The 26,370-nt window shown below is 43.1% G+C and overlaps 1 protein-coding gene across 4 annotated transcripts in view; it reads right to left on the reverse strand.

The window, feature by feature from the left end:
* Positions 1–26,370, reverse strand: part of LOC115773249 (pleckstrin homology domain-containing family A member 5-like) — a 242,653-nt gene that overhangs the window by 92,354 nt on the left and 123,929 nt on the right. For all 4 annotated transcript variants that reach the window (XM_030719832.1, XM_030719831.1, XM_030719830.1 and 1 more), the window contains exon 4: positions 357–440. In XM_030719832.1, the coding sequence (XP_030575692.1) occupies positions 357–440 (84 nt within the window). The remainder of the gene's footprint in view (positions 1–356; positions 441–26,370) is intronic.

Genomic DNA, 26,370 nt, shown 5'->3' on the forward strand with positions numbered 1-26,370 from the left:
TATTTAGGTTCATCATGTGCATGACACAGTCCGCTGCTTTCTACAAATCAGCTCTTCAGACAACAGAAATGACTGAGAGGGCGCCTTAGAGACAGCATACAGTCAAAACCCTTGTTTCTCTATGAGACTGAAGAACTGCAAGCTGGAAGTACAGCTGCATGTCATCATCTTATTAATTTTTGCCTTTATATTTTCAAACCCATTTTCTGTCCCTTAAAGGTTACACAGTGCATCCACATTCTGTCATATCTGCACAGCATAGCTGCATCAGTCTAGCAGTGTCCTTTGACCTTTGAAATCAGAGCAAAAATCAGTAGCATTCACTGCCGTGTGCATGTCACAGTACAGAAACTTACTGTTCATTGATCACAAAGATGCAGTTGTCTTGTGAGGGGACCCCTAACACTGGGTGCTTACAGGTCACCTTTCGCTCATTGTGGCTGCAGAGAAAGAGAAGAGGCAAAAACAGGGAAACAAAGTGTCAGTGAAATATATAAAAGTATTTAAATATAATGGGAATGAAAGCTAAAGTCATGTCAAACATCACCGTGATCTCTGCATTATAGACCTCAGAAAATAAAAAAAAAACAGCAAACATGGACATATCACTACCACATCACTACAGCACCACAACCACATCACAACCGCATCACTACAGCATCACTACAGCATCACAGCCACATCACTACAGCATCACAGCCGCATCACAGCTGCATCACTACAGCATCATAGCTGCATCACTACAGCATCACAGCCGCATCACAGCAGCATCACTACCACATCACTACAGCATCACTACAGCATCACTACAGCATCACAGTCACATCACTACAGCATCACTACAGCATCACAGCCGCATCACAGCAGCATCACTACAGCATCACTACAGCATCACAGCCGCATCACTACACCTTCACAACCGCATCACAACCGCATCATTACAGCATTACAGCCGCATCACTACAGCATCACAACCGCATCATTACAGCATTACAGCCGCATCACTACAGCATCACAGCCGCATCACTACAGCATCACAACCGCATCACTACAGCATCACTGCTGCATCACAGCCGGATCACTACAGCATCACAACTGCATCACTACAGCATCACAGCAGCATCACAGCCGCATCACTACAGCATCACTACAGCATCACTACAGCATCACAGTCACATCACTACAGCATCACTACAGCATCACTACAGCATCACAGTCACATCACTACAGCATCACTACAGCATCACAGCCGCATCACAGCAGCATCACTACAGCATCACTACAGCATCACAGCCGCATCACTACACCTTCACAACCGCATCACAACCGGATCATTACAGCATTACAGCCGCATCACTACAGCATCACAACCGCATCATTACAGCATTACAGCCGCATCACTACAGCATCACAGCCGCATCACTACAGCATCACAACCGCATCACTACAGCATCACAGCTGCATCACAGCCGGATCACTACAGCATCACAACTGCATCACAGCCGCATCACTACAGCATCACAACTGCATCACAACTGCATCATTACAGCATTACAGCCGGATCACTACAGCATCACAACCGCATCACAACCGCATCACAACTGCATCATTACAGCCGCATCACTACAGCATCACAGCCGCATCACTACAGCATCACAACCACATCACTACAGCATCACACACGCATCACTACAGCATCACAACTGCATCACTACAGCATCACAGCCACATCACAGCTGCATCGCTACAGCATCACAACTGCATCACTACAGCATCACAGCAGCATCACAGCCGCATCACTACAGCATCACAACCGCATCACAGCAGCATCACACCCGCATCACTACAGCATCACAACCGCATCACAGCAGCATCACAGCACACTTGTTCACCAGGCATATTTATGTCCTATTTAAAAAGCATCTGGTCCTTTCTAAAATCTTCTTCCACATGTGTACATTATATGCAGACTGGATCGTACAAGAACAGAACAGCTCATATTCCATAATGACACACAAAAACAAAACAACCCACATCTGCTAATGAAGAAACATGCAGAAGAAAATCCTGGGAAAAAAAGATATGAGCGCCTTGAACTAAATGTAGCTTTTTTCTACTTTAAATTTCTTTGTTAAAAGTTTAGGATTCGGATTTAAAATGCTTCACATGGCAAAGTGATTTTAAAACTGATTCTAATGTTCCAGCATGAATTTTAAAAAAAAACAAAAAACAAAAAAAACCAACTAATTTTTCTTATTTTACTACTTTAATTTGAGTTGGGACAGTTACAATAACATTATTATTACATATTAATTAAACTTTTGGATTTTAGCTTAAATGCCAGTTTCATTAATTAATTAATGGTGTACAGAGAATTTAATTTTGACATGTATATGATTTCAGTACTTTTATCTGTCACCCTTTTTTCACAAAAACAAAATCAAAAAAACTTAATTTCCCACCTACAACGTCACTTTTTGTGGCACACGTTAAATCCTGTATGTTCCTGGCAGATATCATTTTATCTTTTTTCTTCTCCTTTTCTATCTCAGCACATTCATTTATTCTGACTGTGTCACACTGACACATCTGCTTTTCACTCTCACTCTCATAATTATCACCGTCTTCTTCAGTCTCCATATCTGCCTCATATTACATATTTACATGCCATCAGATTACACATTTATTAGATTTCTATTATTCCCCTTTCTGTTTCACTCTCCTGCTTTTCTCCCTCTGTCTCTGCACTACTGATGTTCTAACCAAGATATTGATTTCCAGCCCTGAAAATAACATGAGAACAGTAATCTTAATCCTAACAGCATATTAGCGGGTGCGCGCACACACACACACACACACACACACACACACACACACACACACACACACACACACACAGAAACATTTGTGCATTATTCAGCAATGAAATTGCTAAAGATTAATAGGAACCTTTATCTCCACTAATGTGAAGTTGTTGTATTATAAATGATGCAGCCAAAAGCAAATTCATTACAGTACTTTATTAAAGAATAAAGTTACATGAAAGAATCTAAATTTATTACTGATGCTCATCAGGGAAACAAAGAAACTAGACACTATTAAAAAACTAGACTCGCCTGCTCTCCCCGCAGAGGTCTGAGGGATCTTTCAGGAATGGCGGCAATATTTTCTGGGGAATTGATTGATCAGTAGACGACGATTTCAACCCAACCTGCTTCGAAGCAGGGACCTATAGTGGGCTCGCCCACAAAAAACCAGATGGGCAGCCCGTCATAGTTTTTTGCCAACCGTGGGCTTGCCTATAGAAAACCCTTATAGGGTCACCAAAGGGCATAAAGACAAGGCTAGGAACAAAAAGGAAATGAAAGAAATATGAGCAGACAGTCCACGTTTAGTCCTGAATATTTAAGTTTGTATCTAACCTTTGAGCACATTTACCCTGAGAGGAACACTTTCTAACTCAGCCATTAAAACGTCAAACATAAAGGAAGTCTGTCTGTTTTGTAGAAGGAATTTTAAACATTTACGTTTGCTATGCTGTACAAGCAAATGACAGCTGAGCTGGTTCTTTACTTAGCATGCCTCATGCATGTGAAAAATTCAACATGATTAACATCTGCACAGCAGCAGTAACCACTGCAGAGCTTAGATTATAATAAAGAGTTTCTGCATACAGAAGACACAGCAAAGACATACACACCTGCATCCAAACACTCCCTATACACACACACGTCCCATCTTTGAATACCTTTTCTAATTTTGTCCATGTGAAATGTCAGCTAATGCTGTGAGTCCTCAGTGTGGACGAGCATACTTTGCTTTAAATGCCATGTGAAAAAGCTGCCCTGTGGTCAGATGGCCGTTTGTGTATCAGACATGCAGCTCTGTGTCAACAGCCCGACCGCCTCTCCCTGCAGAGCGGCTGCCATTCATCTCCTCCCTCCCTCTGGCCAGGTCGCTAACCTTTCAGAAAGGCCAGCACCACCGACAGCACTTGCTTCTCACCCTTTCCTTCTTCCTCATTCCTTTACTTTCCTTCCACATCCTTCCACTGCTTGGATTTTTTTCTTCATGTAGACTTATTTTTCTTTTCATTGCCTCTTCTGTCGACCTTTTCCCTTTCATTTTCTCTCCTACATTCTGAATTAGGTCCCTTTCCATCAGCTTTTCTGCTGATTCTCATCATGCCCTGTGACATTTTAGCTTCCTGTTTCTCCCTGCTTCCTCCTCCACTTTGCAGTAACCTTTTCTCTACCTGTTACTGCACAGTATACTAACTTTTGTATACAGTACCTCTCCTGTGGGGAAGAGAGACAAACACCAATCAATCAACTTAATGGTTCTGTAAAGCTGTTCATCTGAGCAATCTGGGGGCTTGGATATAGAGTTGTGGTCAGAGGTTTACATCCACTCATCACGGGCGTGAATGCCATGGTGATTTTGGACTTTTAATGATTTCTTGGAATGACTGCATCACATATTTCTTTAAAAACAAGTTTTAATTTATTTTGTATTGTCTCTAATCCGTATACTCTCAAAAGTATACATACAGGCTCAAACATACAATCCTGCTGAACCATCTACAAGGTCAAACTTGACAAAGGCAATTAACTAGTAATGTTCAATACCACAGATTTTCTTTCCGATCCAATACCGAGAAAAATTCAAGCTGTGTCATGGCCGGGGAGGAAACAGGCGAGCAAGGGCAAACACGAGGGACTCCAGCGAAAGGCAAAACTTAAAGGTATTTATTTCAACGGGGAGACGAAGGGAAGACACGGGGAACACAGGAACATGCAGGCACAATAACGTCAACGACGCAACAGAGAACAAATGAAAACTGAGGGCTTAAATACACAATGGGTAATCAGGGCAAGAGGAAACAGCAGGGAACAACAGGTGAGGCAAATGAAACTAATCACACGGGGGGAAGCAAAACTAGACACGAAGCACAAGGAAATCATATTGACAAAATAAAACAGGAAGTGATAAACCAAGGAACACGCAGACAAGTCACAACACTGGGAACATGACAAACATACTGGGGAGGACACACTCAGGAAATAAACTAAAAACACAAAATGCTGGGCAAACGGCCCAGGACATGACAAGCTGGTATCGGTGATACTGATCCGATACCGATACTTTGTGTAAAAATCTTAAATGATATCAAATCACAGGGCAAAACAAATGATAGGGCTGTTCAACACTGATTGCTTAGTCTTATTTAGATTGAACTGTATATGCAATCTCTCCAAATAGCCTACAATACTGGAATACAAACACTTAATGTGATAACACTGGGTGACTCAAATTGGCAGTAAAATATTTTAATAAATAAATGCCACAATAATTGCACATTTGTCGATATATCTAGATTTTAAAATGATCATTTAACAATTAACACAAAGTAGACTGATAATATGAAATATATTTGATTGGTAAAATGTTATTTTTTATTCATCTTTTCTAGTATTTCACCATAGCAGTTTTTAATCACAATTGCTCTGTATTATTATGACACATCTGTAAGCCACTGTCAGTTATCTTACACTTGAATAAATCTCGGCTTTTTTACCTCTGTGAGATTATCTCATGTAGGCATGATACAAATATTACTCCAAGCTGAAGTCATGCAGCTATGTGCTGAAGCATGTGTTTCTTTCATTACTTAAACTATCTTAATTAATCTGTCCAACTCACACATCACAGTTTTACTTGAAAAAATTGCTAATTTTCATCAGCTTGAAATATTCTCATTTTCCCTGATGTTATTTTTGAAGAAATTTTTAATATTAAATTTTATTTAATGTGTTGAGGAAAAAGTTCATGTTGCTGATTAAAATAATTTCAGTTTCAGATGTTCAATAAGTGTTGATCCTGTTTGGCCCGCGGCTTAGACTGTTTTCAGTTTTGGCCCGTCCTGTGATTGAGTTTGACAGCCCTGATCTATGGGCTGGTCCATAAAAAAAATTATAGCCAGAGCTGACAAATGATGGCCGAGGCTGATAATTATTAGACAAGGCTAATAAATAACTGAGGCCAATGAATATTGGTTGTCCTCAGTAGTTTCAGTTTTCCCTGAATAGCCCTCAGTACATTTGTGTGAGTGCATACATACATACATTCGCCAGCTGTGTGCTCTCTTTGGGCCTTTGGGGATTTTTACAACCAGCCTCATTAAACGGCTTGCTTTTTGTTAAATCCTGCTTCTCTCTTGAGTTTAAATTTGGGTCCTTATCTTGCAAAGTGTGACAGCAGCACTTCATACATCAGCTTGGGTCGTCGAGGTAATGTACTGTTCCGCTCTCACAAAGCCATCTGAATAAGCATGCCAACTTATTCAACCAGTAACAAGTCAAACCTCTCATTACACTGAGACCAGCAGCTGATGAATTGCCTTTATTGCTCAATCTCACATATTATTACTAGAACAGTCCTGATCATGTTTGCTGTGCTGTTAGACAGACCTGTGGGTTCGGCCTGCGCTGTACGGCCCATGAATACCAATCACACGTGCAGAAACTGACTCAACCTTAAGAGTCTTTAGTTATACACCAAATGAACATGTTATGCTGCATTATACATTACACAGCTTCAAATGGCAGGATTGTATTGAACATTGCACAGACTTTCCTCCCGGTGCCAGGACGAGCTCCAGCTTCAACAAACCTCAGCTGTTTAAGAAACTGAATGAACAGATGAATGGAAACATTAATGAATATTTACAGCATTGCCTACTCTCTTGTTTCTGCTGTATGAAATATGCTTTCGCCTTCAGTCTCACACTTTTCCTTTGCCCAGATAACTCTCCTGCCAAATAGGGGGAAGCCTCAAAGCCCCTCCTTTATAAGAAAGGCAGGTTTGTGAAACAGGCTTTTTAGCTTAGGACCAAATTTAGACATCACACTTTTTTACCTTTCAGCACCAACTACTCATTAAACACAAAGCCACACAAGACAGTGTAAGTGCTTAAGTTGTCAGAGGCACACTGACCGAAGTTATGAGACCTAACTGTAAATACTGCAATGTGGCAGTGGCTCGCCTTGCAGCCGGTGGGTTGCCGGTTCGAGCCCCTGTCCCTGCATTGCATTGTGTCCTTGGGCAAGACACTTAAACCACATTGCCTAATGGTAGCACATGACTGCAGATGCTCTCATCTTTATTTCTGTTCATTAAAATATCTTTGCACATCGTATCTTTTGCCTCTTAGTGTTTCTCTCCATTCATTTTACCTGCATGATGGATATGAATAACACTCATAGCACAGTACTCTGCAGCTGTGAGATCCCTTTCTTTTTCTCTGCAACATTTTTTGCTACAGCAAGGTTTTGCAACTTTGGAAAATTAATTAATGGATATCTTCTACCTAGTAAGCCGACCGTTTTCCTTAAACCTTATTTACTCATCGTGTTTACTGGACATTATTGCATTTAGCCAAAGAGAAGTGATTGCCCCTGGAGTTGAGTCTTATTAGCCAGGTGAGGATTTTGCCTAAGAGGCAATCCAGAGAAATACTGGAGAGAGGAAACCTCCAAGGAACAGAGGTCAGCTTTTCTCATCATATTCTCTCCAAATGCCATCATCATTGTCTCAGTCAGCTGCAGTTAACCTTGACACCCATGGGCGCTCAGTATATAAAAGGCTAGGGATATCATCATAGACTTTTGCCATAAATAAATAAATCCACTCATTTTATATTTTCACACCTCAAGTGTTTGACTGACAAGACCTGGTACTAATGGGCCATTACTGGGAGGACTATGAGGACTTAGTCAGAAGATGGTAAATGGACTGGTTCTTATAAGGCTTTTCTACTTTGAGCACTCAAAGCATCTTATTCAACATGCCTCATTCACACAGTCACACACATTCACACTCTGATGAACACAAACTTGGGTTTCCAGCAGATTTTGTTATCTATTGTCACACCCAGAAATGAAAGATGGCGTCATTAATTGTGTGAAAAGCACTTTTTATATGCCCATTCTGATCCTTCAGTTTGTCTCCGTGTTTCTCTTCTGTCTCTATGTCAAGTTTGCATGTGTGTGTCTGTCATCCGTTACCTCCTGTTTTACTTTGTGGTCTTTTGTCTCTTGTGTTTAAACTTAGCACAAAAAGTAAGGACATGTGTTTAGCCTTCATTCGTCTTACAAAAGCCTTCGACCTGGTGAGTAGGGACGGCCTTTTCAAGATCCTGTCTAAGATTGGATGTCCACCTAGACTTCTTACCATCATCAGGTCCTTCCATGAGATATGCAAGGCACTGTGGCCTTCAATGGATCAACTTCAGACCCGTTTAAGATCCGAAGCGGGGTGAAGCAAGGCTGCGTTCTTGTGCCGACCTTGTTTGGTACTTTCTTCGCTGTTCTGGTAAAGTATGCATTCGGGAATGCAAGTGAAGGCATCTATCTTCAGAGTAGATCAGACGGAAAGCTCTTCAATCTCTCGAGGCTCAAGGCAAAGTCCAAAGTTCAGCTGAAAGGGCTGCATGATTTCCTGTTTGCCGATGATGCAGCTATCTCCACCTTCTCCAGCGAAGACTTACAAATACTCATTGATCTGTTTAGTAAAGCTTGTCAAGATTTCAGGCTCACCATCAGCCTCAAGAAAATGCAAGCCATGAGTCACGGCATGGACTCACCTCCCACAATCATCATCTCTGATCATGAACTGGAAGTTGCCCATGACTTTGCTTATCTAGGCTCTACCATTTCCAACAAACTCTCTCTGGACTCTCTCTGGAATTAACCAAACGCATCAGCACAGCATCCGCCATGATGTCCAGACTGACCAAAAGATTGTGGGCCGACAAGAAACTGACAGGGCACACAAAGATTCAAGTCTACAGAGCCTGTGTGCTGAGCACACTCCTATATGGCAGTGAATCCTGGACTCTTCATGCCTCTCAGGCAAGGAAACTAAACGTCTTCCACATGCGATGTCTCCAACTCATCCTCAACATCACCTGGGAGGACAAAATCCCTAATGCTACACTTCTGAAGCGAGCTGCAAACCCTAGAATGTACAGGCTGCTGAAGCGGAGACGCCTGCATTGGCTCAGTCATGCTGTGAGGATGAAGAATGGCCGTATCCAAAAGGCCTACTTTACGGGGAACTAATGCATGGGAAACGTACGACTGGCAGATCTCAGCTATGCTTCAAAGATGTCTGCAAGAGGGACATGATAGCTTTGGGGCTTGACCTTCGAAACTGGGAAGTCTTAGCCTCTGAGCACATACAGCAAGGCCTATGAAAGTCTGAAGAGACATCAATGCAGCAAACAGAGGCGAAAAGACTCAGACAGAAAGACCGTTTCCTGAGTGATTGACCAGCCACCAACTACATCTGCCTGCAATGTGGAAGGGACTGCCAGGATCGGCCTGTACAGCCACATTCGACACTGATCAAAAACATCTACCCAAAGTGAGAATCCATAGTCTTTCGAGACTGATGGATGCCAACCACCATAGGTGTATCTACTAAAAATCTCGGATGAGTTGGAAATTTGGTGACCTGGATCTCAAAGTCAGAGGTCAAATTTACAGAAAATTTTGTAAATGCAATAGTTCAAGAAGGAGGTCACATAGGATTTTAAAAAAAAATGCCATAGCTGTAATTACTAAGGAAGGATATCATACAGGATATTATACTGATAGCTGAGCTGCATGTACTGACAATCTCTGACACTTTGGAATTTGGCAACTTTGATACAATTCATGCATTTTTAAAAATTCTGCAGGTTTCTCAGTGGCGCGGTATAATTTATGCCAGTGCTGTTTCAGTCTTTTGACAAAATGACATTTAAAGCTTTTTTTCATGATGAAAATAACCTGCTCTCGCATTACTGCGTGTGGATTTTGAGGCCACAGCACAATTTGATAGCAAAAGTGTCAAAAGATGTTCCACACTTGTTGTTTCCATTTTAATGTTTTTAACTTACAGTTTGTTGTCAAAATGTGGTTCAAAGGACTGACTCAAATGCTGCATAAATTTAAGTGTTAATGTTTTTATTACTTGTTACAAATAAGGAGAGTTGATATGTTTAAATAGACCTTTGACGTATACTCACTGTTCGGTCATGTATGCAGTCATTATTGTCATGACAATGCAGGAAAGAATACACTGTAATTATGATGACTGAGAGCATTCATACATTAAGGCTTAATAAATTATGTTTGCTTCTGGTGACACAGGTGCTTGGGGGTGACCCTGTATGCAGAATTTTTTTTTTTTTTTTTTACATTGTTATTTGTGGCTGCTGTAACACAGGTTTTCAAGTGACTGAATGTTACTTAGTTTTGGCAACAAAAAGTTATGACCGTGGGTCTGAAACTCCTGGCAGAGTCTCCAGAAGCCAAGCTTTTTTTAGGCCTAGTAAAATAACTGTACTCATTTCCTTACAGGGTTGGAAGGACATTTTTTCATGTTCGTGTATGCACTAATAAACATGTTAGTTACAATAAACAGTACACTTAAAATATGCAAGTAACAGCAGAACAAAAGTCACCTTCATTGTTTTTCAAATTAAAAGATTTGTTCAGTTTTCTTTTGTGATGAAGACCATGCTGCATGTTTGAGGTGAACTATCACACAGCTAATATTCTAGTAATGACCTGTAGTTATGACCACCCAGCAAAAATAGTATCAAAACGGTGTTTCACTTACAAACACACAAATGTGTGTGCACTATAATACAATACTTGTGTGTTATTATATGTATTATATGAGATTGAGACAGGTTTTTTCTCTGGCCTCCATCCTTGTTCACATTTTTATGAAGATGTAGGAAGTTCAATCAGAATGGATGCATCAAACTTTGGTGTAAGTCATAATATTTAAAACAATTTGACACCACATAGCAATACTGTGATCACACTGAGTACATAAAAAAAGTCATGCTAATTAATTAGATTGAGACCACAGCAGTGACTCCATGGGTCGGGCTTCCAAAAGACTAAAAAGTTAAATCAGAATCAAATTTTGTCCTCCAGCAAACCTTAAGTTGGGCCTGTGCACGTGCATATTTATGGTGGACTCAGACTTAATTTTTACCTAACACTTGTTAATATGGAAGAAATTTTTTTTACTGTGACAGCTTTCCACAGTTTTCACAGCCGCCCGCAGTATTATAAATGGATGATCAGTGGTTATACATCGTACTGACATCTAATAAGACAAAAAACAAACAGCTCTCTTTGTAGCAAATTATTAAACAGTATTATATTTATGCATAGGTGGAAGGTTTCAGGTATTTTCTACTTATCTTTATATATCAGACATATGTTATGCCTAAAGGCTGCTGCTGACACTAACACTATAAACTCCTGTGTTCAATGGAAGTTCATTGAAGTGCTGCTGCTTGTGTGATTACAGATGAAGTCGTGGTTCCCAGGCTGCCCCTGAACACATCCTAAAGCCTTCAGCCTGCAGCAGACAGAAGAAGGTGTGCTGCTGTAACTGTGCAAGAAGATGCTGCTGCTGCTGCTCTACAGAAACAGTTAGATTAGGATGGAGGACTTTATGGAGCCAGAGCTTTTGGTTAGATGTGAAAACTGATATTTCCTAAAAACTGGACTAACAGAGAAAGTAGTGATTAGGTCCAGAGTCAAACACAAAGGGAAGAAGTTTGTTTGATGGTGAGTCAAACACCCTGTTTCCTATAGATTTAGACTCTTTTTGTGGGGTGTGTGCAGATATGTGTGGATGCATTATAAGTTTAGAAACATCCTGCTGGTTCTAAACTAATTGCCAGTCCTGCTGATGAACTCCGTCTCCTCCAGGTTAGACTCCTGTTTCTGCTCTGCAGCCTCGGTGAACTCGTGTAACAGCACATCAATTAGCCCTACACTTGCTGCAGGTTCTGGTGAGAGTGACTATTCATCAGATCTCATGAGCAGAAGAAGCTCCAGCTGCAGTCCAAAAGGGTGATATTAGAGTCTGTCCAAGTGCAGGAGGCGATCTCTTGGGAAGCAGTTGAGTGATGTTGTGCAACGCTGTTAACAGAAGCCCATTTTTACTGCTTTTACTATTTAAGAGACATGAAAGAGCTGCAAGTCATATTACCTTGCATAATGTTAGCTAAAGTAATGCTAACTGCTTACAATTAGATTAGCTGCTTACCTGTACAGGTGTAACTAATATTTTCAGTTGTGAGATGGAACAGTCCTTTTATCAGTGGCCAAAATGATCACATTAAAAATAATTTGTGGAATTTTGTGTCTGGTTTGATGCAACTGACTGACACACAGAATGAAATGACAGATTTATCTGGGTTTGAACATTGCTGGAAACACTTTAAATAGAGGAAATACACAAGTCAACGAAATATAATATACTGATCTCGTCGTGTACAGATATTTTATTGCTATAAATTATAACTGAATTTTTCAATCATGGGTTTGGAACTGACTGACTAATCATGGTTTGTGCAGAAGATAAGACACAATAAGAAAACAGAATCAGCCGCATATTTAAGATAGAACTACAGTATATGAATTAGAAAACATCCATTTGATAATTCAAGACACTTTTAAAGAGTTTAAAGAATAGAAGCTAACCTCGTAATTACAATGTAATTCTACTCCCTTTTGTTTTAAAAAGACAAAAAATAAGATATGAAATTAAGTGAACAAGATTTTTATCACCACTAGTGCAGACAGATTGGGGGTTTGAATGAAATGCTGGCAAATTGCCTCAAAATCACCAATCAATTCTCCAAGTGGGAGATAATTGCTGCCACAAAGTCTCTCAGAATTCCTACAGAGACGAATCACAGAAATATGAGTGCAGCAGTATATTTACTCCTTCAGTATAGTGATAATATTCCAGGTAGCAATGAAATACAAAATCAGTCAGGTGGGTTCAGCAGTTTATAGGGTGTATGATGGCAGAAAAAGAATGTAATCAGTAATTATTAGTATGAAATCTCCTCATATGCACAGAGGGAGTCAGCCATCTTCATAGACCACGTCATGCCCAGAATGCTCAAACTAAACATTGGATCAAGGTGGGGGTTTTACATTAAAAAGATGGCCACTGCTGTCTTCATGCTTCAAACAGGGGGCTGCAGGTAGTTGCAACCTTATTGCTCGATGATGCTAAATCCTCTTTGTTATAAGCAGATTGTGGTCTTCACTTATAGTACCATTTAAATCGAGCTAGTATCACATAACTGGGACAGTTCCTCTCCCCCCTTACCTCATTTGTTTTCAACAATTAAAGTCAAGAGTTATTTGATTTGATTGATGTTGCAGATGTACATTGATGTGTACACACCTCTGATGCTAGCTGGGAATGAGCATGTGGGAAATAAAGATGGGACAAAACAAAACAAGCAGATATTCACAGTGCAAAAAAAGGCACTGTGAATATCAACAACTACACAGCAGCGAGGTGTACGCTTCAGTGTGTGCACAAATAAGCAGCAACTCCAAAAGATCACATAAAGAGGCGGGCAGTTTATGTACAGCTCTAAAATGAGCTGAACAGAAAATTACAATCCACACTCAATTTGTATTGAAGTCTTGTTTCATCAAGAGATCATAAATAATTCCCTGCTGCTTGTCCTCCATTCAAAAATTCCCTGCACATGTCAAAACTTGTTTCCTGAGTCACCTCCCATCATAAAAACTCTCTTTGGGGGTTAAAAAACAACACAGAGAGAACATTATCCTGTCGCAGTTATGACCGTTACAGTTCCTGTTCTGTCTCTGGCTGTGTGTCACTGACGTTGGATTGTCTGACTTCCACAGTATCCATAAACTCAAACATCATCATCATTTACATGCTAATATTTAAAGAATATTCAATTCAATTCAATTTTATTTATATAATGCTGAATCACAACAAACAGTCACCTTCAGGGCACTTCATATTGTACAGACCCTACAAAAATACAGAAAAAATGTAATATATAGAAAAGGTTTTGTTCTGCTGGAGGTGGGAGTTGATTTCACAGACCGGGGGCTTCTGCCAGGCGTTCCCAGCACACCCTCACTACACGTTTAGCTGTCCCAGGTCTGTCCAGCATCTTTCCCCGAGGCCTGCTCCAACTCAGCACCAGGTGGTGATCCGTTGACAGCTCAGCTCCTCTCTTCAACTGAGTGTCCAGAACATATGGCTGCAGATCTGGTGATATGATTACAAAATCAATCATCGACCTGCGACCTAGGGTGCCCTGGTACCGCGTGCACTTTTGGACATCCTTATGTTTAAACATGGTGTTCATTATGGACAAACTGTGGTTTGCACAGAAGTCCAATAACAAAACAGTCACCAGATGGAGCACCCTTGAGCACCCCATCCAGCAGCTCCAAGAAGGCCAGGTACTATGAACTGTTGCTGGGCACTTAGGCACAAACAACAGGACCCGTGAGGACCCATTCCCTGGCCTGAAGACACAGAGAAACAACCCTCTCATCCACCGGTAAAAAATCTACAATGCACAGGAGATACAAGGACTGGAACAGAGTCCAGCTACTCTCCAGGAGGCTGGTTCCAGAGCCCAAGCCCTGTGTTGAGATGAGCCTGAATATATGTAGCTGGTATCTCTCAGCCTCGTGCATTAGCTCAGGCTCCTTCCCCACCAGAGAGGTGACATTCCATGTCCCAACTGCCAGCGTCAATAGCTGGGAATTGGTCTGCCAGGGTCTCCACCCTTGGCTGTCGCCCAACACACACTGTATTCAACCCCTAGGGTGCCTCCTGTTGGTGGTGTGCCTACATGTGCCCCACGTCTTTTCTTCAGGCTGCACCCAGCCAGGCCCCATGAGCTAAAGCCCAGCCACCTGGTGCTCTCCTTTGAGCACTCTCACCAGGCTTGGCTCCAGGGTTGGACCCGGTAGCCCTTTTCCAGGGAGGGTAAACTGCTCCTGTGGTCTTTCTCTCTTAGCGGTCACCTGAATTGCTCTTCATCTGGCCTGTCACCCAGGACCAATTTGCCTTAGGAGACAAATTGGTCTCTTGGCTGACCTGAGAACATTTCAGTGTTCCCCCAATAAGCTAGGGAAGGTGACTGGGGAGAGAGAGGTCTGGGTTTCTCTGCTTTGGCACTGGATAAGTGGGAGAAAATGGGTGGATAGATGGCTGAATTGATGGATGGAAAAAGGTTCTGTCGATATATATTTATTAAAACAAAATCAATATGTATCTGTATATAAATTTGTATATATGTATGCTAATTTTGTACTGGACTGCCTTTTGCATTTGCACAATATTTGTACATCCTTTCTCAGACTGATGCTGAAAAGCTAATTCATGCATTTATTACTTGTAGGCTGGACTATTGTAATTTATTATTATCAGGCTGTCAGCACAGCGGTTAGCACTGCTGCCTCACAGTTAGAATACCATCTAGATGGCTTGGGTTCAATTCCACCGTGGCCCAGGCCCCTCTCTCTCTCTCTCTGTGGAGTTTGCATGTTCTCCCCGTGTCTGCCACAGTCCAAAGACATGCAGTTACTGGGGTTAGGTTAACTGGCCACTCTAAAGTACCCATAGGTGTGAGTGTGAATGGTTGTCTGAATGCATCGTTCCGGTCCCGAAGATGACGCGACCCAGTGACGTCAAGGATTACAGGCCAGTGGCACTGACTTCCCACATAATGAAGACCATGGAGAGGCTCGTCCTGGATCAGCTCCGGCCCATGGTCCAGTCATTTCTGGACCCCCTCCAGTTCGCTTACCAGCCCCGCCTGGGAGTTGAGGATGCCATTATCTTCCTGCTAAACCGAGTCTACGCTCACCTGGATAAGCCGGCCAGCACTGTGAGGGTCATGTTCTTTGACTTCTCAAGTGCATTCAACACCATTCAGCCTGCTCTTCTGGGTGATAAGTTGACAGCGATGCAGGTAGATGTCCCCCTTGTGTCCTGGATTGTTGACTACCTGACTGGCAGACCACAGTATGTACGGCTGCAGCACTGTGTGTCTGACAGAGTAGTTAGCAACACTGGAGCCCCACAAGGGACTGTCCTCTCTCCCTTCCTCTTCACCCTCTACACCACAGACTTCAGCTACTGCTCAGAGACCTGCCATCTTCAAAAGTTTTCTGATGACTCTGCAATAGTTGGATGTATCAGCAGGGGTGATGAGGATGAGTACAGGAGGACAGTGAAGGACTTTGTCACATGGTGCAAGCGGAACCATCTAGAGCTCAACGTGACAAAGACAAAGGAACTGGTGGTGGACTTGAGGAAAGACAAGGCACCGGTGGCCCCTATGTCCATCGGAGGGGTCAGTGTGGACACCGTTGAGGACTACAAATATCTGGGAGTACACATTGACAACAAACTGGACTGGGCTAAGAACACTGATGCCCTATACAGGAAGGGCCAAAGTCGCCTCTATTTTCTGAGACGCCTGAGGTCCTTCAACATCTGCCGGACTATGCTCAGGATCTTCTATGAGTCTGTGGTGGCGAGTGCCATCCTCTATGCTGTTGCATGCTGGGGCAGCAGACTGAGGGCGGCAGACGCCAACAGACTCAATAAACTGATCCACAAAGCCAGTGATGTGGTGGGAGTGGAGCTGGATTCGCTTATGGCAGTGTCGGAGAGGAGGATGCTGTCTAAGCTGCAGGCCATTATGAACAATGGTTCCCACCCACTCTACAACACAGTGATGGGACACAGGAGCACATTCAGTGCAAGACTCATCCCACCAAAATGCACCACAGAGCGCCACAGGAGGTCATTTCTACCTGTGGCCATCAGACTCTACAACTCCTCCCTTAATAGGTGACATTGTGGTTCATCAGTGTCATTCACTTATCAGTATTCAATTGTACATAAAATTGTTTAAATTTCCATATACAGTACATTGTACATACACTATATACATTGTACATTGTACATACACTTATACATTGTACAAAAAAGGACTGTGCATATATATATAATGACACCTATTTAAAAATTTTTGCACTCACAATTCTCATATGTGTATAGATTTAGATGTGTATATAGTCAAAATATCTCTTTAGTCTTTATACTTTTATGCCTTTAGTGTATGTTATTGTGTTTTAGGTTTACTCGTTTAAATGAAACGGTTGCAGCTGTAACAGTAGTAATTTCCCTTTGGGATCAATAAAGTATTCTGACTGACTGACTGACTGACTGTCTGTCTTTGGCCTTGTGACAGGCTGGTGACCTGTACAGGGTGTACCCTGCCTCTCGCCCTATGTCAGCTAGGATAGGCTTCAGCCCCCCTGTGACCCTTAACAGGATAAGCAGAAGTGAATGGATGGATATTATCAGGCTGTCCTAAAAGCTCCCTGAAAAGCCTTCAGCTGATCCAAAATGCTGCAGCTAGAGTACTGACAGGGACTAGAAAGAGAGAGCAGATTTCTCCCATATTGGCTTCTCTTCATTGGCTCCCTGTTAAATCTAGAATAGAATTTAAAATCCTTCTCCTCACCTACAAGGTCTTGAATAATCAGGCACCATCTTATCTCAAAGACCTCATAGTACCATATCACCCCAACAGAGCACTTTGCTCTCAGACTGCTGGCTTACTTGTGGTTCCTAGGATACTTAAGAGTAGAATGGGAGGCAGAGCCTTCAGCTTTCAGGCGCCTCTTCTGTGGAATCAGCTCCCAGCTTGGATTCAGGAGACAGACACCCTCTCTATTTTTAAGATTAGGCTTAAAACTTTCTTTTATGACAGGGGTAGGCAACTCCAGGCCTTGAGGGCCGGTGTCCTGCAGGTTTTAGATGTGTCCCTGATCCAACACACCTGAATCAAATGGCTGAATTACCTCCTCAGTATGCAGTCAAGTTCTCCAGAGTCCTACTAATGACTTCTATATTTGACTCAGGTGTGTTGGATCGGGGACACATCTAAAACCTGCAGGACACCGGCCCTCGAGGCCTGGAGTTGCTCACCCCTGCTTTATGATCAAGCTTATAGTTAGAGCTGGATCAGGTGACCCTGAACCCTCCCTTAGTTATGCTGCTATAGGCCTAGGCTGCTGGGGGGGTTCCCATGATGTACTGCTTCTTTTCATTCACTTATTTTTACTCTGTTTATAGCCCACTCTGCATTTAATCATTAGTTATTATTAATCTCTGTCTCTCTCCCCCCTCAGCAGATGACCCCCCCCCCCCCCCTCCCTGAGCCTGGTTCTGCTGGAGGTTTCTTCCTGTTAAAGGGAGTTTTTCCTTCTCACTGTCACCAAGTGCTGCTCATAGGAGGTTGTTTTGGATTGTTGGGCTTTCTCTGTAATTATTGTAGGGTCTTTACCTTGCAATATAAAGTGCCTTGAGGCAACTTTTTGTTGTGATTTGGCGCTATATAAATAAAATTTAATTGTAATTTTCTCCCAACTAATGCATGAAAAAATTGATCATACATAATTAGTACTTTGTGATTTAATCCCAAGCCAAAAGAAATACAGATATTGAATACATTAATGGACACTTGACCCTGAACAATGACAGTGAGGGGGTCAAGTGGCTCTGTTATGCTGTGAGAGGTGTGTGGATGTGTTCTCCACTCTCAGCATTGGGTAAACTTGATACAATACAAGATACTGCCATTAAAATGTAATCCTTTACATTACAGCTATCCCTAGTGAGAAAAGCAGCTTGTTCAAGTGCTTTTAGGTTACCAAAAATAGGCACGTTGTACTGTCGTTCCCTCTTTACTCTGTTCAGAAGAGGAACCGGCAGCCAGGTTCAACACTTTTCTTCTTCTAATACTCTGAAGACATCTGCTCTTTTTCCACAGCTTTAATAATGTAGAAAGTCCATCCATCCATCCATTCTCTTCCACTTATCCTGTTCAGTGTTGCAGGGGGGCTGGAGCCTATCCCAGCTGAGGGCGAGAGGCAGGGTACACCCTGTACAGGTCACCAGCCTGTCACAGGGCTAACACAGACAACCATTCACACCTATGGGCAACTTAGAGTGACCAATTAACCTAACCCGAGTAACTGCATGCCTTTGGACTGTGGGAGGAAACCCACGCAGACACGGGGAGAACATGCAAACTCCACACAGCGAGGCCCGGGCCAAGGTGGAATTGAACCCAGACCTTCCAGATGTTATTCTAGCTGTGAGCCAGCAGTGCTAACCACCACCACAATGTAGAACATGTGAAACTGAAATAAAAATATATTCGCACTTTGATTGCAAGAGTAAGTATGACCAAACTCTGTGGTTCAGCAATGTATTGAAGTTACAGACCAAACTGGACGTACTGCTGTCACAGAATATGAGCACAGAGCTAGAGGTAAGTATCAAATAAACAGTGTACATACAGACGACACCACAAAGACGAAGGATGGAAGGCATGTGGATTAGTGGCAGTCTTTGAGACCAAGTGTAAACTTCCATAAATTTCCTGCTTTCTTCAACTTCCTGTGATGTCACTACATGTCAAACTATTCACAGAAACACCTACTGGGGTGCTAATGATACAGCTGCAACATTATCAGAACCTTTGCATTTATCTTGCACATTTTGGTTATATGTCTAGTGTATTGCCTACTGTGTATTTATTTCAGAGTGTACTGAATTACCTGATTGCACAGTGAGCTATTATTGGTAGCATCTACTCTACCACATAACCATAAAGATGGTTCTTAATTTCAGCTTTAGCTTAGCTAAAAGCTGGCTGCTGTGGTTTTAAAGCTGTGGCGCTGGTATCATCATCCACCAGCTAGTGATACCACCAGTGTTTGTTAATTTTTCTTTCAATCAGATCGTTTATGTGGTTTTCTATTTCTTTTAAAGAAAAGAGAGATTTTTTCTTTTCTAAGGCAAATATAATGAAATTAATGTGACTGTGATAAATGAATAGGAAATAGAGAAATGATTCATTTTTAAAAACAATAGAGAATTTCTCCTTACTGATACAAAATTAGATCTTATAATATAAATATATATAAAATATGTAAAAGAATAATGTAAGATTAATGCTCTACATTGTATGTTCCCCTTTGTTCACAGGATATTGTGCAAAGGCGAGAAAGCAAATATTAAACATATCTGTTTCATATTTACATTGAATACTAATAATATATATAACATATAATCATAGTAATATGTAATAATAATAACAGTGACATTTTAATATATATAAAAGGAATAATCTCGCAGTACTTTCCCATTTGTTTGCATGTTTAGGTCCTGTATGGCTAAAATCCATTGTAACCAGTGATGTGGGAAAACCAGGCAGTGCTCTGAGATCAAATATCTGTTTCTGATAATGTGCCTTTTTTTCTTTTTTTAACATTGAAAAATTCTGCACATCTACGAGCCGCCTGTGACAACTGGTCCAGCAGCAGTATTAACATTACACCTCACCGAGCTCAAACAGCATACAAACAGCTCCAAGCTATGCTACAGCAGTGCTTTCTCTTTTGCTCATAATCTGAAAGAAAGCCTTGGCATCAGCATGTGTGAATCTTGCATTGCAATCTACGCTACCAATAAGAACCTCTCAGCATATGCCACTCTCCATGGCAGATTTCAGTGTCTGTACACCAAGGAAACAGGCACACTCCACACCTAGCTAAACAACAACAACAACAACAACAACAACAACAACAATAAAGTCCATGGTTTGCTGACTCACCAGAGGAATACTGTCAGGAGTTAAGGTGGCAGGGAGAGCAGGAGGAGGATGGCTTCCTCTTTCATAGGCTTCGCTCTGGGTTAAGGCAGCAGCGCTGCTTGTGTGAGCGTTGCTAAACAGCCCTCCCTTTCTTGCTTTCTCTCTCTTGCTCTGCCTGTACTACCGCTATTCCAGTGTTATCAGACAGATGTGTTAACGTGGAGTGGCAACCCGCGAGAAGAAAGGCTGAAAACAGCCCAGCCAAAAAAGACTGTAGATATTCTGTACTGAGCAGCACTTCTTAGTGGGTATGACTCACTTGATTTAAAAGTCATTTCACATATTTGTATCACTAGCTCTTTTATTACATGGGGTCACTGTGGGCACACCCACACGGCCCACAGTGGACAGCCCACTGTGATCCCAGTACTGATGGGAAATGTAGGAAACACCCGTGGCCCACAGTGCGGGGCCTAGACTGGCCCTACCTGAGCAGCCTATGGTGTGGGCCGACTATGGGCTGCCTACAGTAAGCAGAGAGGGGCCCCCATGTGGACCTCACAGTGCTGGAAATCAAATCCTATAAAAGTTAGTCAGACTTAGAAAATGAAGGAATATGACCTGATATCTTTCACTTCAGTTCTTTTACAGTATATCAATACGATCTAGTTAAACTGCCATTTTATTGAGGTTTTGAATCAGATGCCTTATCTCAGACTCGTATTTCTTACAGTGTAATAAAACAGGCTCCATGGTTTCATCTTCTCCACAATAGTCACATTTACAGCTTTCTTATTCTAAATAATGTGCCAGCAAACATGTGAGTGAACTGTGGGTATGCCTACACAGGGTCAACAGCAGTTTTGCACTTTGAGGTCCATATACGGGTTTCCTATGGGCAAGCCCACAGTGGGTTACCCACAGAATTCCCTGATAGGGGCCCAAACAGGGCAAAACTGCTATGGTTCCTACAGGGGCGAGCCTACATGACTCTGCATGCGGCGCAGCAGAGTCAAAAACTGGAGTCAAAATCTGCTGTACTTTATGTGTATTATCATCAGAACTTGTTAATATACAAAGAAGATTATAAAATTAAAATTCCAGCTCAGGTATGAAGATTTCCATGTTTTGTGATGTTGGCTCTGCTGTACAGACTCTGTTGAAGTGGGAAACCAGCTGTGAAGCTCTGAGTATACTTCCTTAAACATCTTTTACTAAGTTTCCAGCAGGGGAACAACACACACTTCTCTGGGCTTTGACACGTGTCCTCACGTGTGTCTTGCATAAGTGCCATGACTCTCACTTGGTGTTGGCTCTCACTGTGGTATTGTATGACTTCTGTTCCTGTTACAATGCACAGTTTTCTGTAACTTTTATTAATTCTAAGTCTTTAGGTAACAACTTATTACATAGTGTAATTTTCATGCGCATGTTCTCCTTGAATCGCTGGCTGTCTGAGTGGTGTCCAAAAAACAACGTGGGCTTCATAGATAATTGGCAAAGTTTCTGGGGAAAACCTGGTCTTGTTAGGAGAGACGGCATCCATCCCACTTTGGATGGAGCAGCTCTCATTTCTAGAAATCTGGCCAAATTTATTAACCCTCCTAAAACCTGACTACCCAGGGTTGAGACCATGAAGCAGAGCTGCAGTCTTACACGCCTCTCTGCAGCTTCTCTCCTCCTGCCGTCCCCCCAAAACAATAAAAAACAAACCAAAAATCAGCAAAAAATAAATAAATAAATTAAGCATAAAAATTCACAAAGAAAGAACAATATAGCATCTTTAACTGCACCAAAGAATACAACAATTAAATGAGAACTATTAAACATTAAGTCTCTCTTCTCGGTCTCTGGTAGTAAATGATTTAATAACTGGTCAAAATATTGATTTATTCTGCATTACTACCCCAGGACACGATCTGTCGTCTCATTAGGAGCATCCTCCGACATTGTCAGGAATCCATATAAGCACATGGGTGTCTACCGAGTACTACTGAGTACCATTTTGAGTTGCTTCTGTGAAAATTTTGACAAAATGTACCTGCCACATCAATTTTCCACTTTGATTTTCGGGATGAATTCAGCCCTCTGTAGGCTGATCATTTTCATTTCCATAAAATGATGTGGCAAAATCATGCTGGATATCTGTCTGATATGGACTGAGTAATATCAGATAGATATCAGCACAATTTTCCTCCCATTGAGATCTGATGTGTATCTTTCCTCTGAACAGAAACCATACAAACAAGTAATAGAGGTAACCCACTGCCTCTGGATAAACAGCCAGATCACAGAGACTGCAGTGAACATGAAGGATGAATATTACCATTATTTTAAGCAAATTTCATTGGAGTGTTGTAGTGTGCAATACTGTTTCAAAAGCATTGAAAGGAAAGTTTGATCATACTAGCCCCATTTGGGAATGGTTATATCATCTCATTCTGCAACAGAAATTTGCTAAACACAGCATTTATTGGAGACCTTCCCTAGACCCCAGTTTGAGACCTGCTTTCTTAGCAAACAAACAAGATGAGGAAAAAAAGGAGCAAGTTTTGAATGAAAAAGGAAGAAATCCCTTAGATGGCCAAGAGTCTACTTCTGGAGTACAACTGCAATAACAGGCTGTGAGTGTGTCCCTTTCTGGTCATCGAGTTCTTTCTAGAAAATGAAGGATACAAAGTAAAAAATGAATTATAATAATAATAATATTGTGGAAAGAGTGCCATCCCTCTTTTGCCACATCTCCCTGCAAAGACTGCATGTCAGTGTTTCTGACTGGTGAAAGATAAGGCCAAGTCCTGTCAGTCACTCTTGGTAACATATCTATGTGGCATCGTGGATGAAATATTTGATACAAACTTGTCAGTTTTATATATCATCAAAATAATGAAGCATGGTAATTAACAGTTGAGACAATTTTTATGGAAAAATTTCTTTAGATTTTTTTTTTTAATTTTACCAAACTATCCAACTGTGCGGAAGAAATTTTTGCTGACTAAACCTGTTTTAGTTATGTTCAGGCCTGCTACTGAAAATGTTAGCAGTGACTTACAGTCCCAGTCCAATGTTTGGACACACCTTCTACTTCAGTGTTTTTTATTATATAAAAAGTGTCTGCATTGTAGATTAATGCTAAAGTCATCTAAACTGTGAAGAAATACATACAAAATTATTTAGTAAACAAAAAAGTGAATCGCCACCTTATCGTGGTGGAGGGGTTTGTGTGTCCCAGTGATCCCAGGAGCTATGTTGTCTGGGGGCTTGTCCCCCTGGCAGGGTCTCCCATGGCAAACTGGTCCTGGGTGAGGGTCCAGACAAAGAGCGGTTCAGAAGACCCTTATGAGTGAAAAAACAAGGGAACAGTTTACCCTGCCCGGGATAGGGTTACCGGGGCCCCACCCTGGAGCCAGGCCTGGGGAGGGAGCTCGAGGGAGAGCGTCTGGTGGCCAGGCATTAGCCCGTGGTGCTTGGCCGGGCGCAGCCCGAAGAGGTTACATGGGCCCGCCCTCCTGCAGGCCCACCACCCGCAGGAGGTGTCGTAGGGGTCGGGTGCAATGTGTGTCGGGCGGTGGCCGAGGGCGGAGGCCCTGGCGGACCGATCCCCGGCTATCGAAACTGGCTGTTGGGACATGGAATGTCACCTCTCTGGTGGGGAAGGAGCCTGAGCTAGTGCGTGAGGTTGAGAGATACCAGCTAGACATAGTTGGGCTCACCTCAACGCATGGCCTGGGCTCTGGAACCAGTCTCCTGGAGAAGGGCTGGACTCTGTTCCAGTCTGGAGTTGCCCTCGGTGAGAGGCGGCGAGCTGGGGTGGGTATTCTTGTATCCCCCCGGCTTGCTGCCTGTACGTCGGAGTTTTCACCGGTGGACGAGAGGGTAGTTTCCCTGCGCCTTCGGGCTGGGGAACGGGTCCTGACTGTTGTTTGCGCTTATGCGCCGAATGACAGTTCAGGGTACCCACCCTTTTTGGAGTTGCTGGGTGGGGTGCTGGAGAGTGCTCCATCTGGTGACTCCATAGTCTTGCTGGGAGACTTCAACGCTCACGTGGGCAATGACAGTGAGACCTGGAGGGGTGTGATTGGGAGGAACGGCCTGCCCGATCTGAACCCGAATGGTGTTTTGTTATTGGACTTCTGTGCAAACCACAGTTTGTCCATAACAAACACCGTGTTCGAACACAAGGATGTCCATAAGTGCACATGGCACCAGGACACCCTAGGTCGCAGGTCGATGATCGATTTTGTAATCGTATCATCAGATCTGCGGCCGTATGTTCTGGACACTCGGGTGAAGAGAGGAGCTGAGCTGTCAACTGATCACCACCTGGTGGTGAGTTGGATCAGGTGGCGGGGGAAGATGCTGGACAGACCTGGCACACCTAAACGTATTGTGAGGGTGCGCTGGGAACGCCTGGCAGAAGCCCCAGTCCGGGAGATCTTCAACTCCCACCTCCGGCAGAACTTCGACAGCATTCCGAGGGAGGCTGAGGACATTGAGTCCGAATGGACCATGTTCCGCACCTCCATTGTTGAGGCTGCTGCTCAGAGCTGTGGCTGCAAGGTGGTTGGTGCCTGTCGTGGTGGTAACCCCCGAACCAGATGGTGGTCACCGGAGGTGAAGGGAGCCATCAAGCTGAAGAAAGAGTCCTATCGGGCTTGGTTAGCCTGTGGGACTCCGGAGGCAGCTGACAGGTATCGACAGGCCAAGCGGAATGCAGCTCGGGTAGTGGCCAAAGCAAAAACTCGGGTGTGGGAGGAGTTTGGTGAGGCTATGGAAAAAGACTTTCGGACGGCATCGAAGCGATTCTGGCAAACCGTCAGGCGACTCAGGAGGGGAAAGCAGTGCTTCACTCACACTGTTTATAGTGCGGGGGGGGTGCTGCTGACTTCAACTGAGGCTATAGTCGGACGGTGGAAGGAATACTTCGAGGACCTTCTGAATCCCACTGACACGCCTTCTGTAGTGGAAGCAGAGTCTGGGGATGAGGGGGATGACTTGACCATCACTGGGGGTGAGGTCACTGAGGTAGTTAAACAACTCCTTGGTGGCAGAGCCCCTGGGGTGGACGAGATTCGCCCTGAGTTCCTGAAGGCTCTGGATGTTGTAGGGCTGTCTTGGTTGACACGCCTCTGCAACATCGCGTGGAGATCTGGGGCAGTGCCATTGGATTGGCAGACCGGGGTGGTGGTCCCCATCTTTAAGAAGGGAGACCGGAGGGTGTGCTCCAACTTTCGGGGGATCACACTCCTCAGCCTCCCCGGTAAGGTCTATGCCAGGGTGCTGGAAAGGAGGGTGCGTCTGTTAGTCGAACCTCGGATTCAGGAGGAACAATGCGGTTTTCGTCCTGGTCGTGGAACGCTGGACCAGCTCTTTATCCTCTCAAGGATATTCGAGTGTGCGTGGGAGTTTGCCCAACCAGTCTACATGTGATTTGTGGACTTGGAGAAGGCATTCGACCGTGTTCCTCGGGGTGTTCTTTGGGAGGTTCTGCGGGAGTATGGGGTGTCTGGCCCATTGTTGCGGGCCATTCAGTCCTTGTACAACCACAGTGAGAGCTTGGTCCGTATAGCCGGTAATAAGTCGGATTTGTTTCCTGTGGGTGTTGGACTCCGTCAGGGCTGCCCTTTGTCACCGATTCTGTTCATAATTTTTATGGACAGAATTTCTAGGCGTAGCCAGGTGGCGGAAGGCTTCTTCCTTGGTGGCCTCAGAGTCTCATCTCTGCTTTTTGCAGATGATGCGGTTCTGTTGGCTTCATCAGGGGGGGGCCTCCAGCTCGCAGTGGAACGGTTCGCAGCCGAGTGTGAAGCGGC

Source organism: Archocentrus centrarchus, chromosome 23 (genome assembly GCF_007364275.1).
Source record: "Archocentrus centrarchus isolate MPI-CPG fArcCen1 chromosome 23, fArcCen1, whole genome shotgun sequence".
Taxonomy (NCBI): Eukaryota; Metazoa; Chordata; class Actinopteri; order Cichliformes; family Cichlidae; genus Archocentrus; species Archocentrus centrarchus.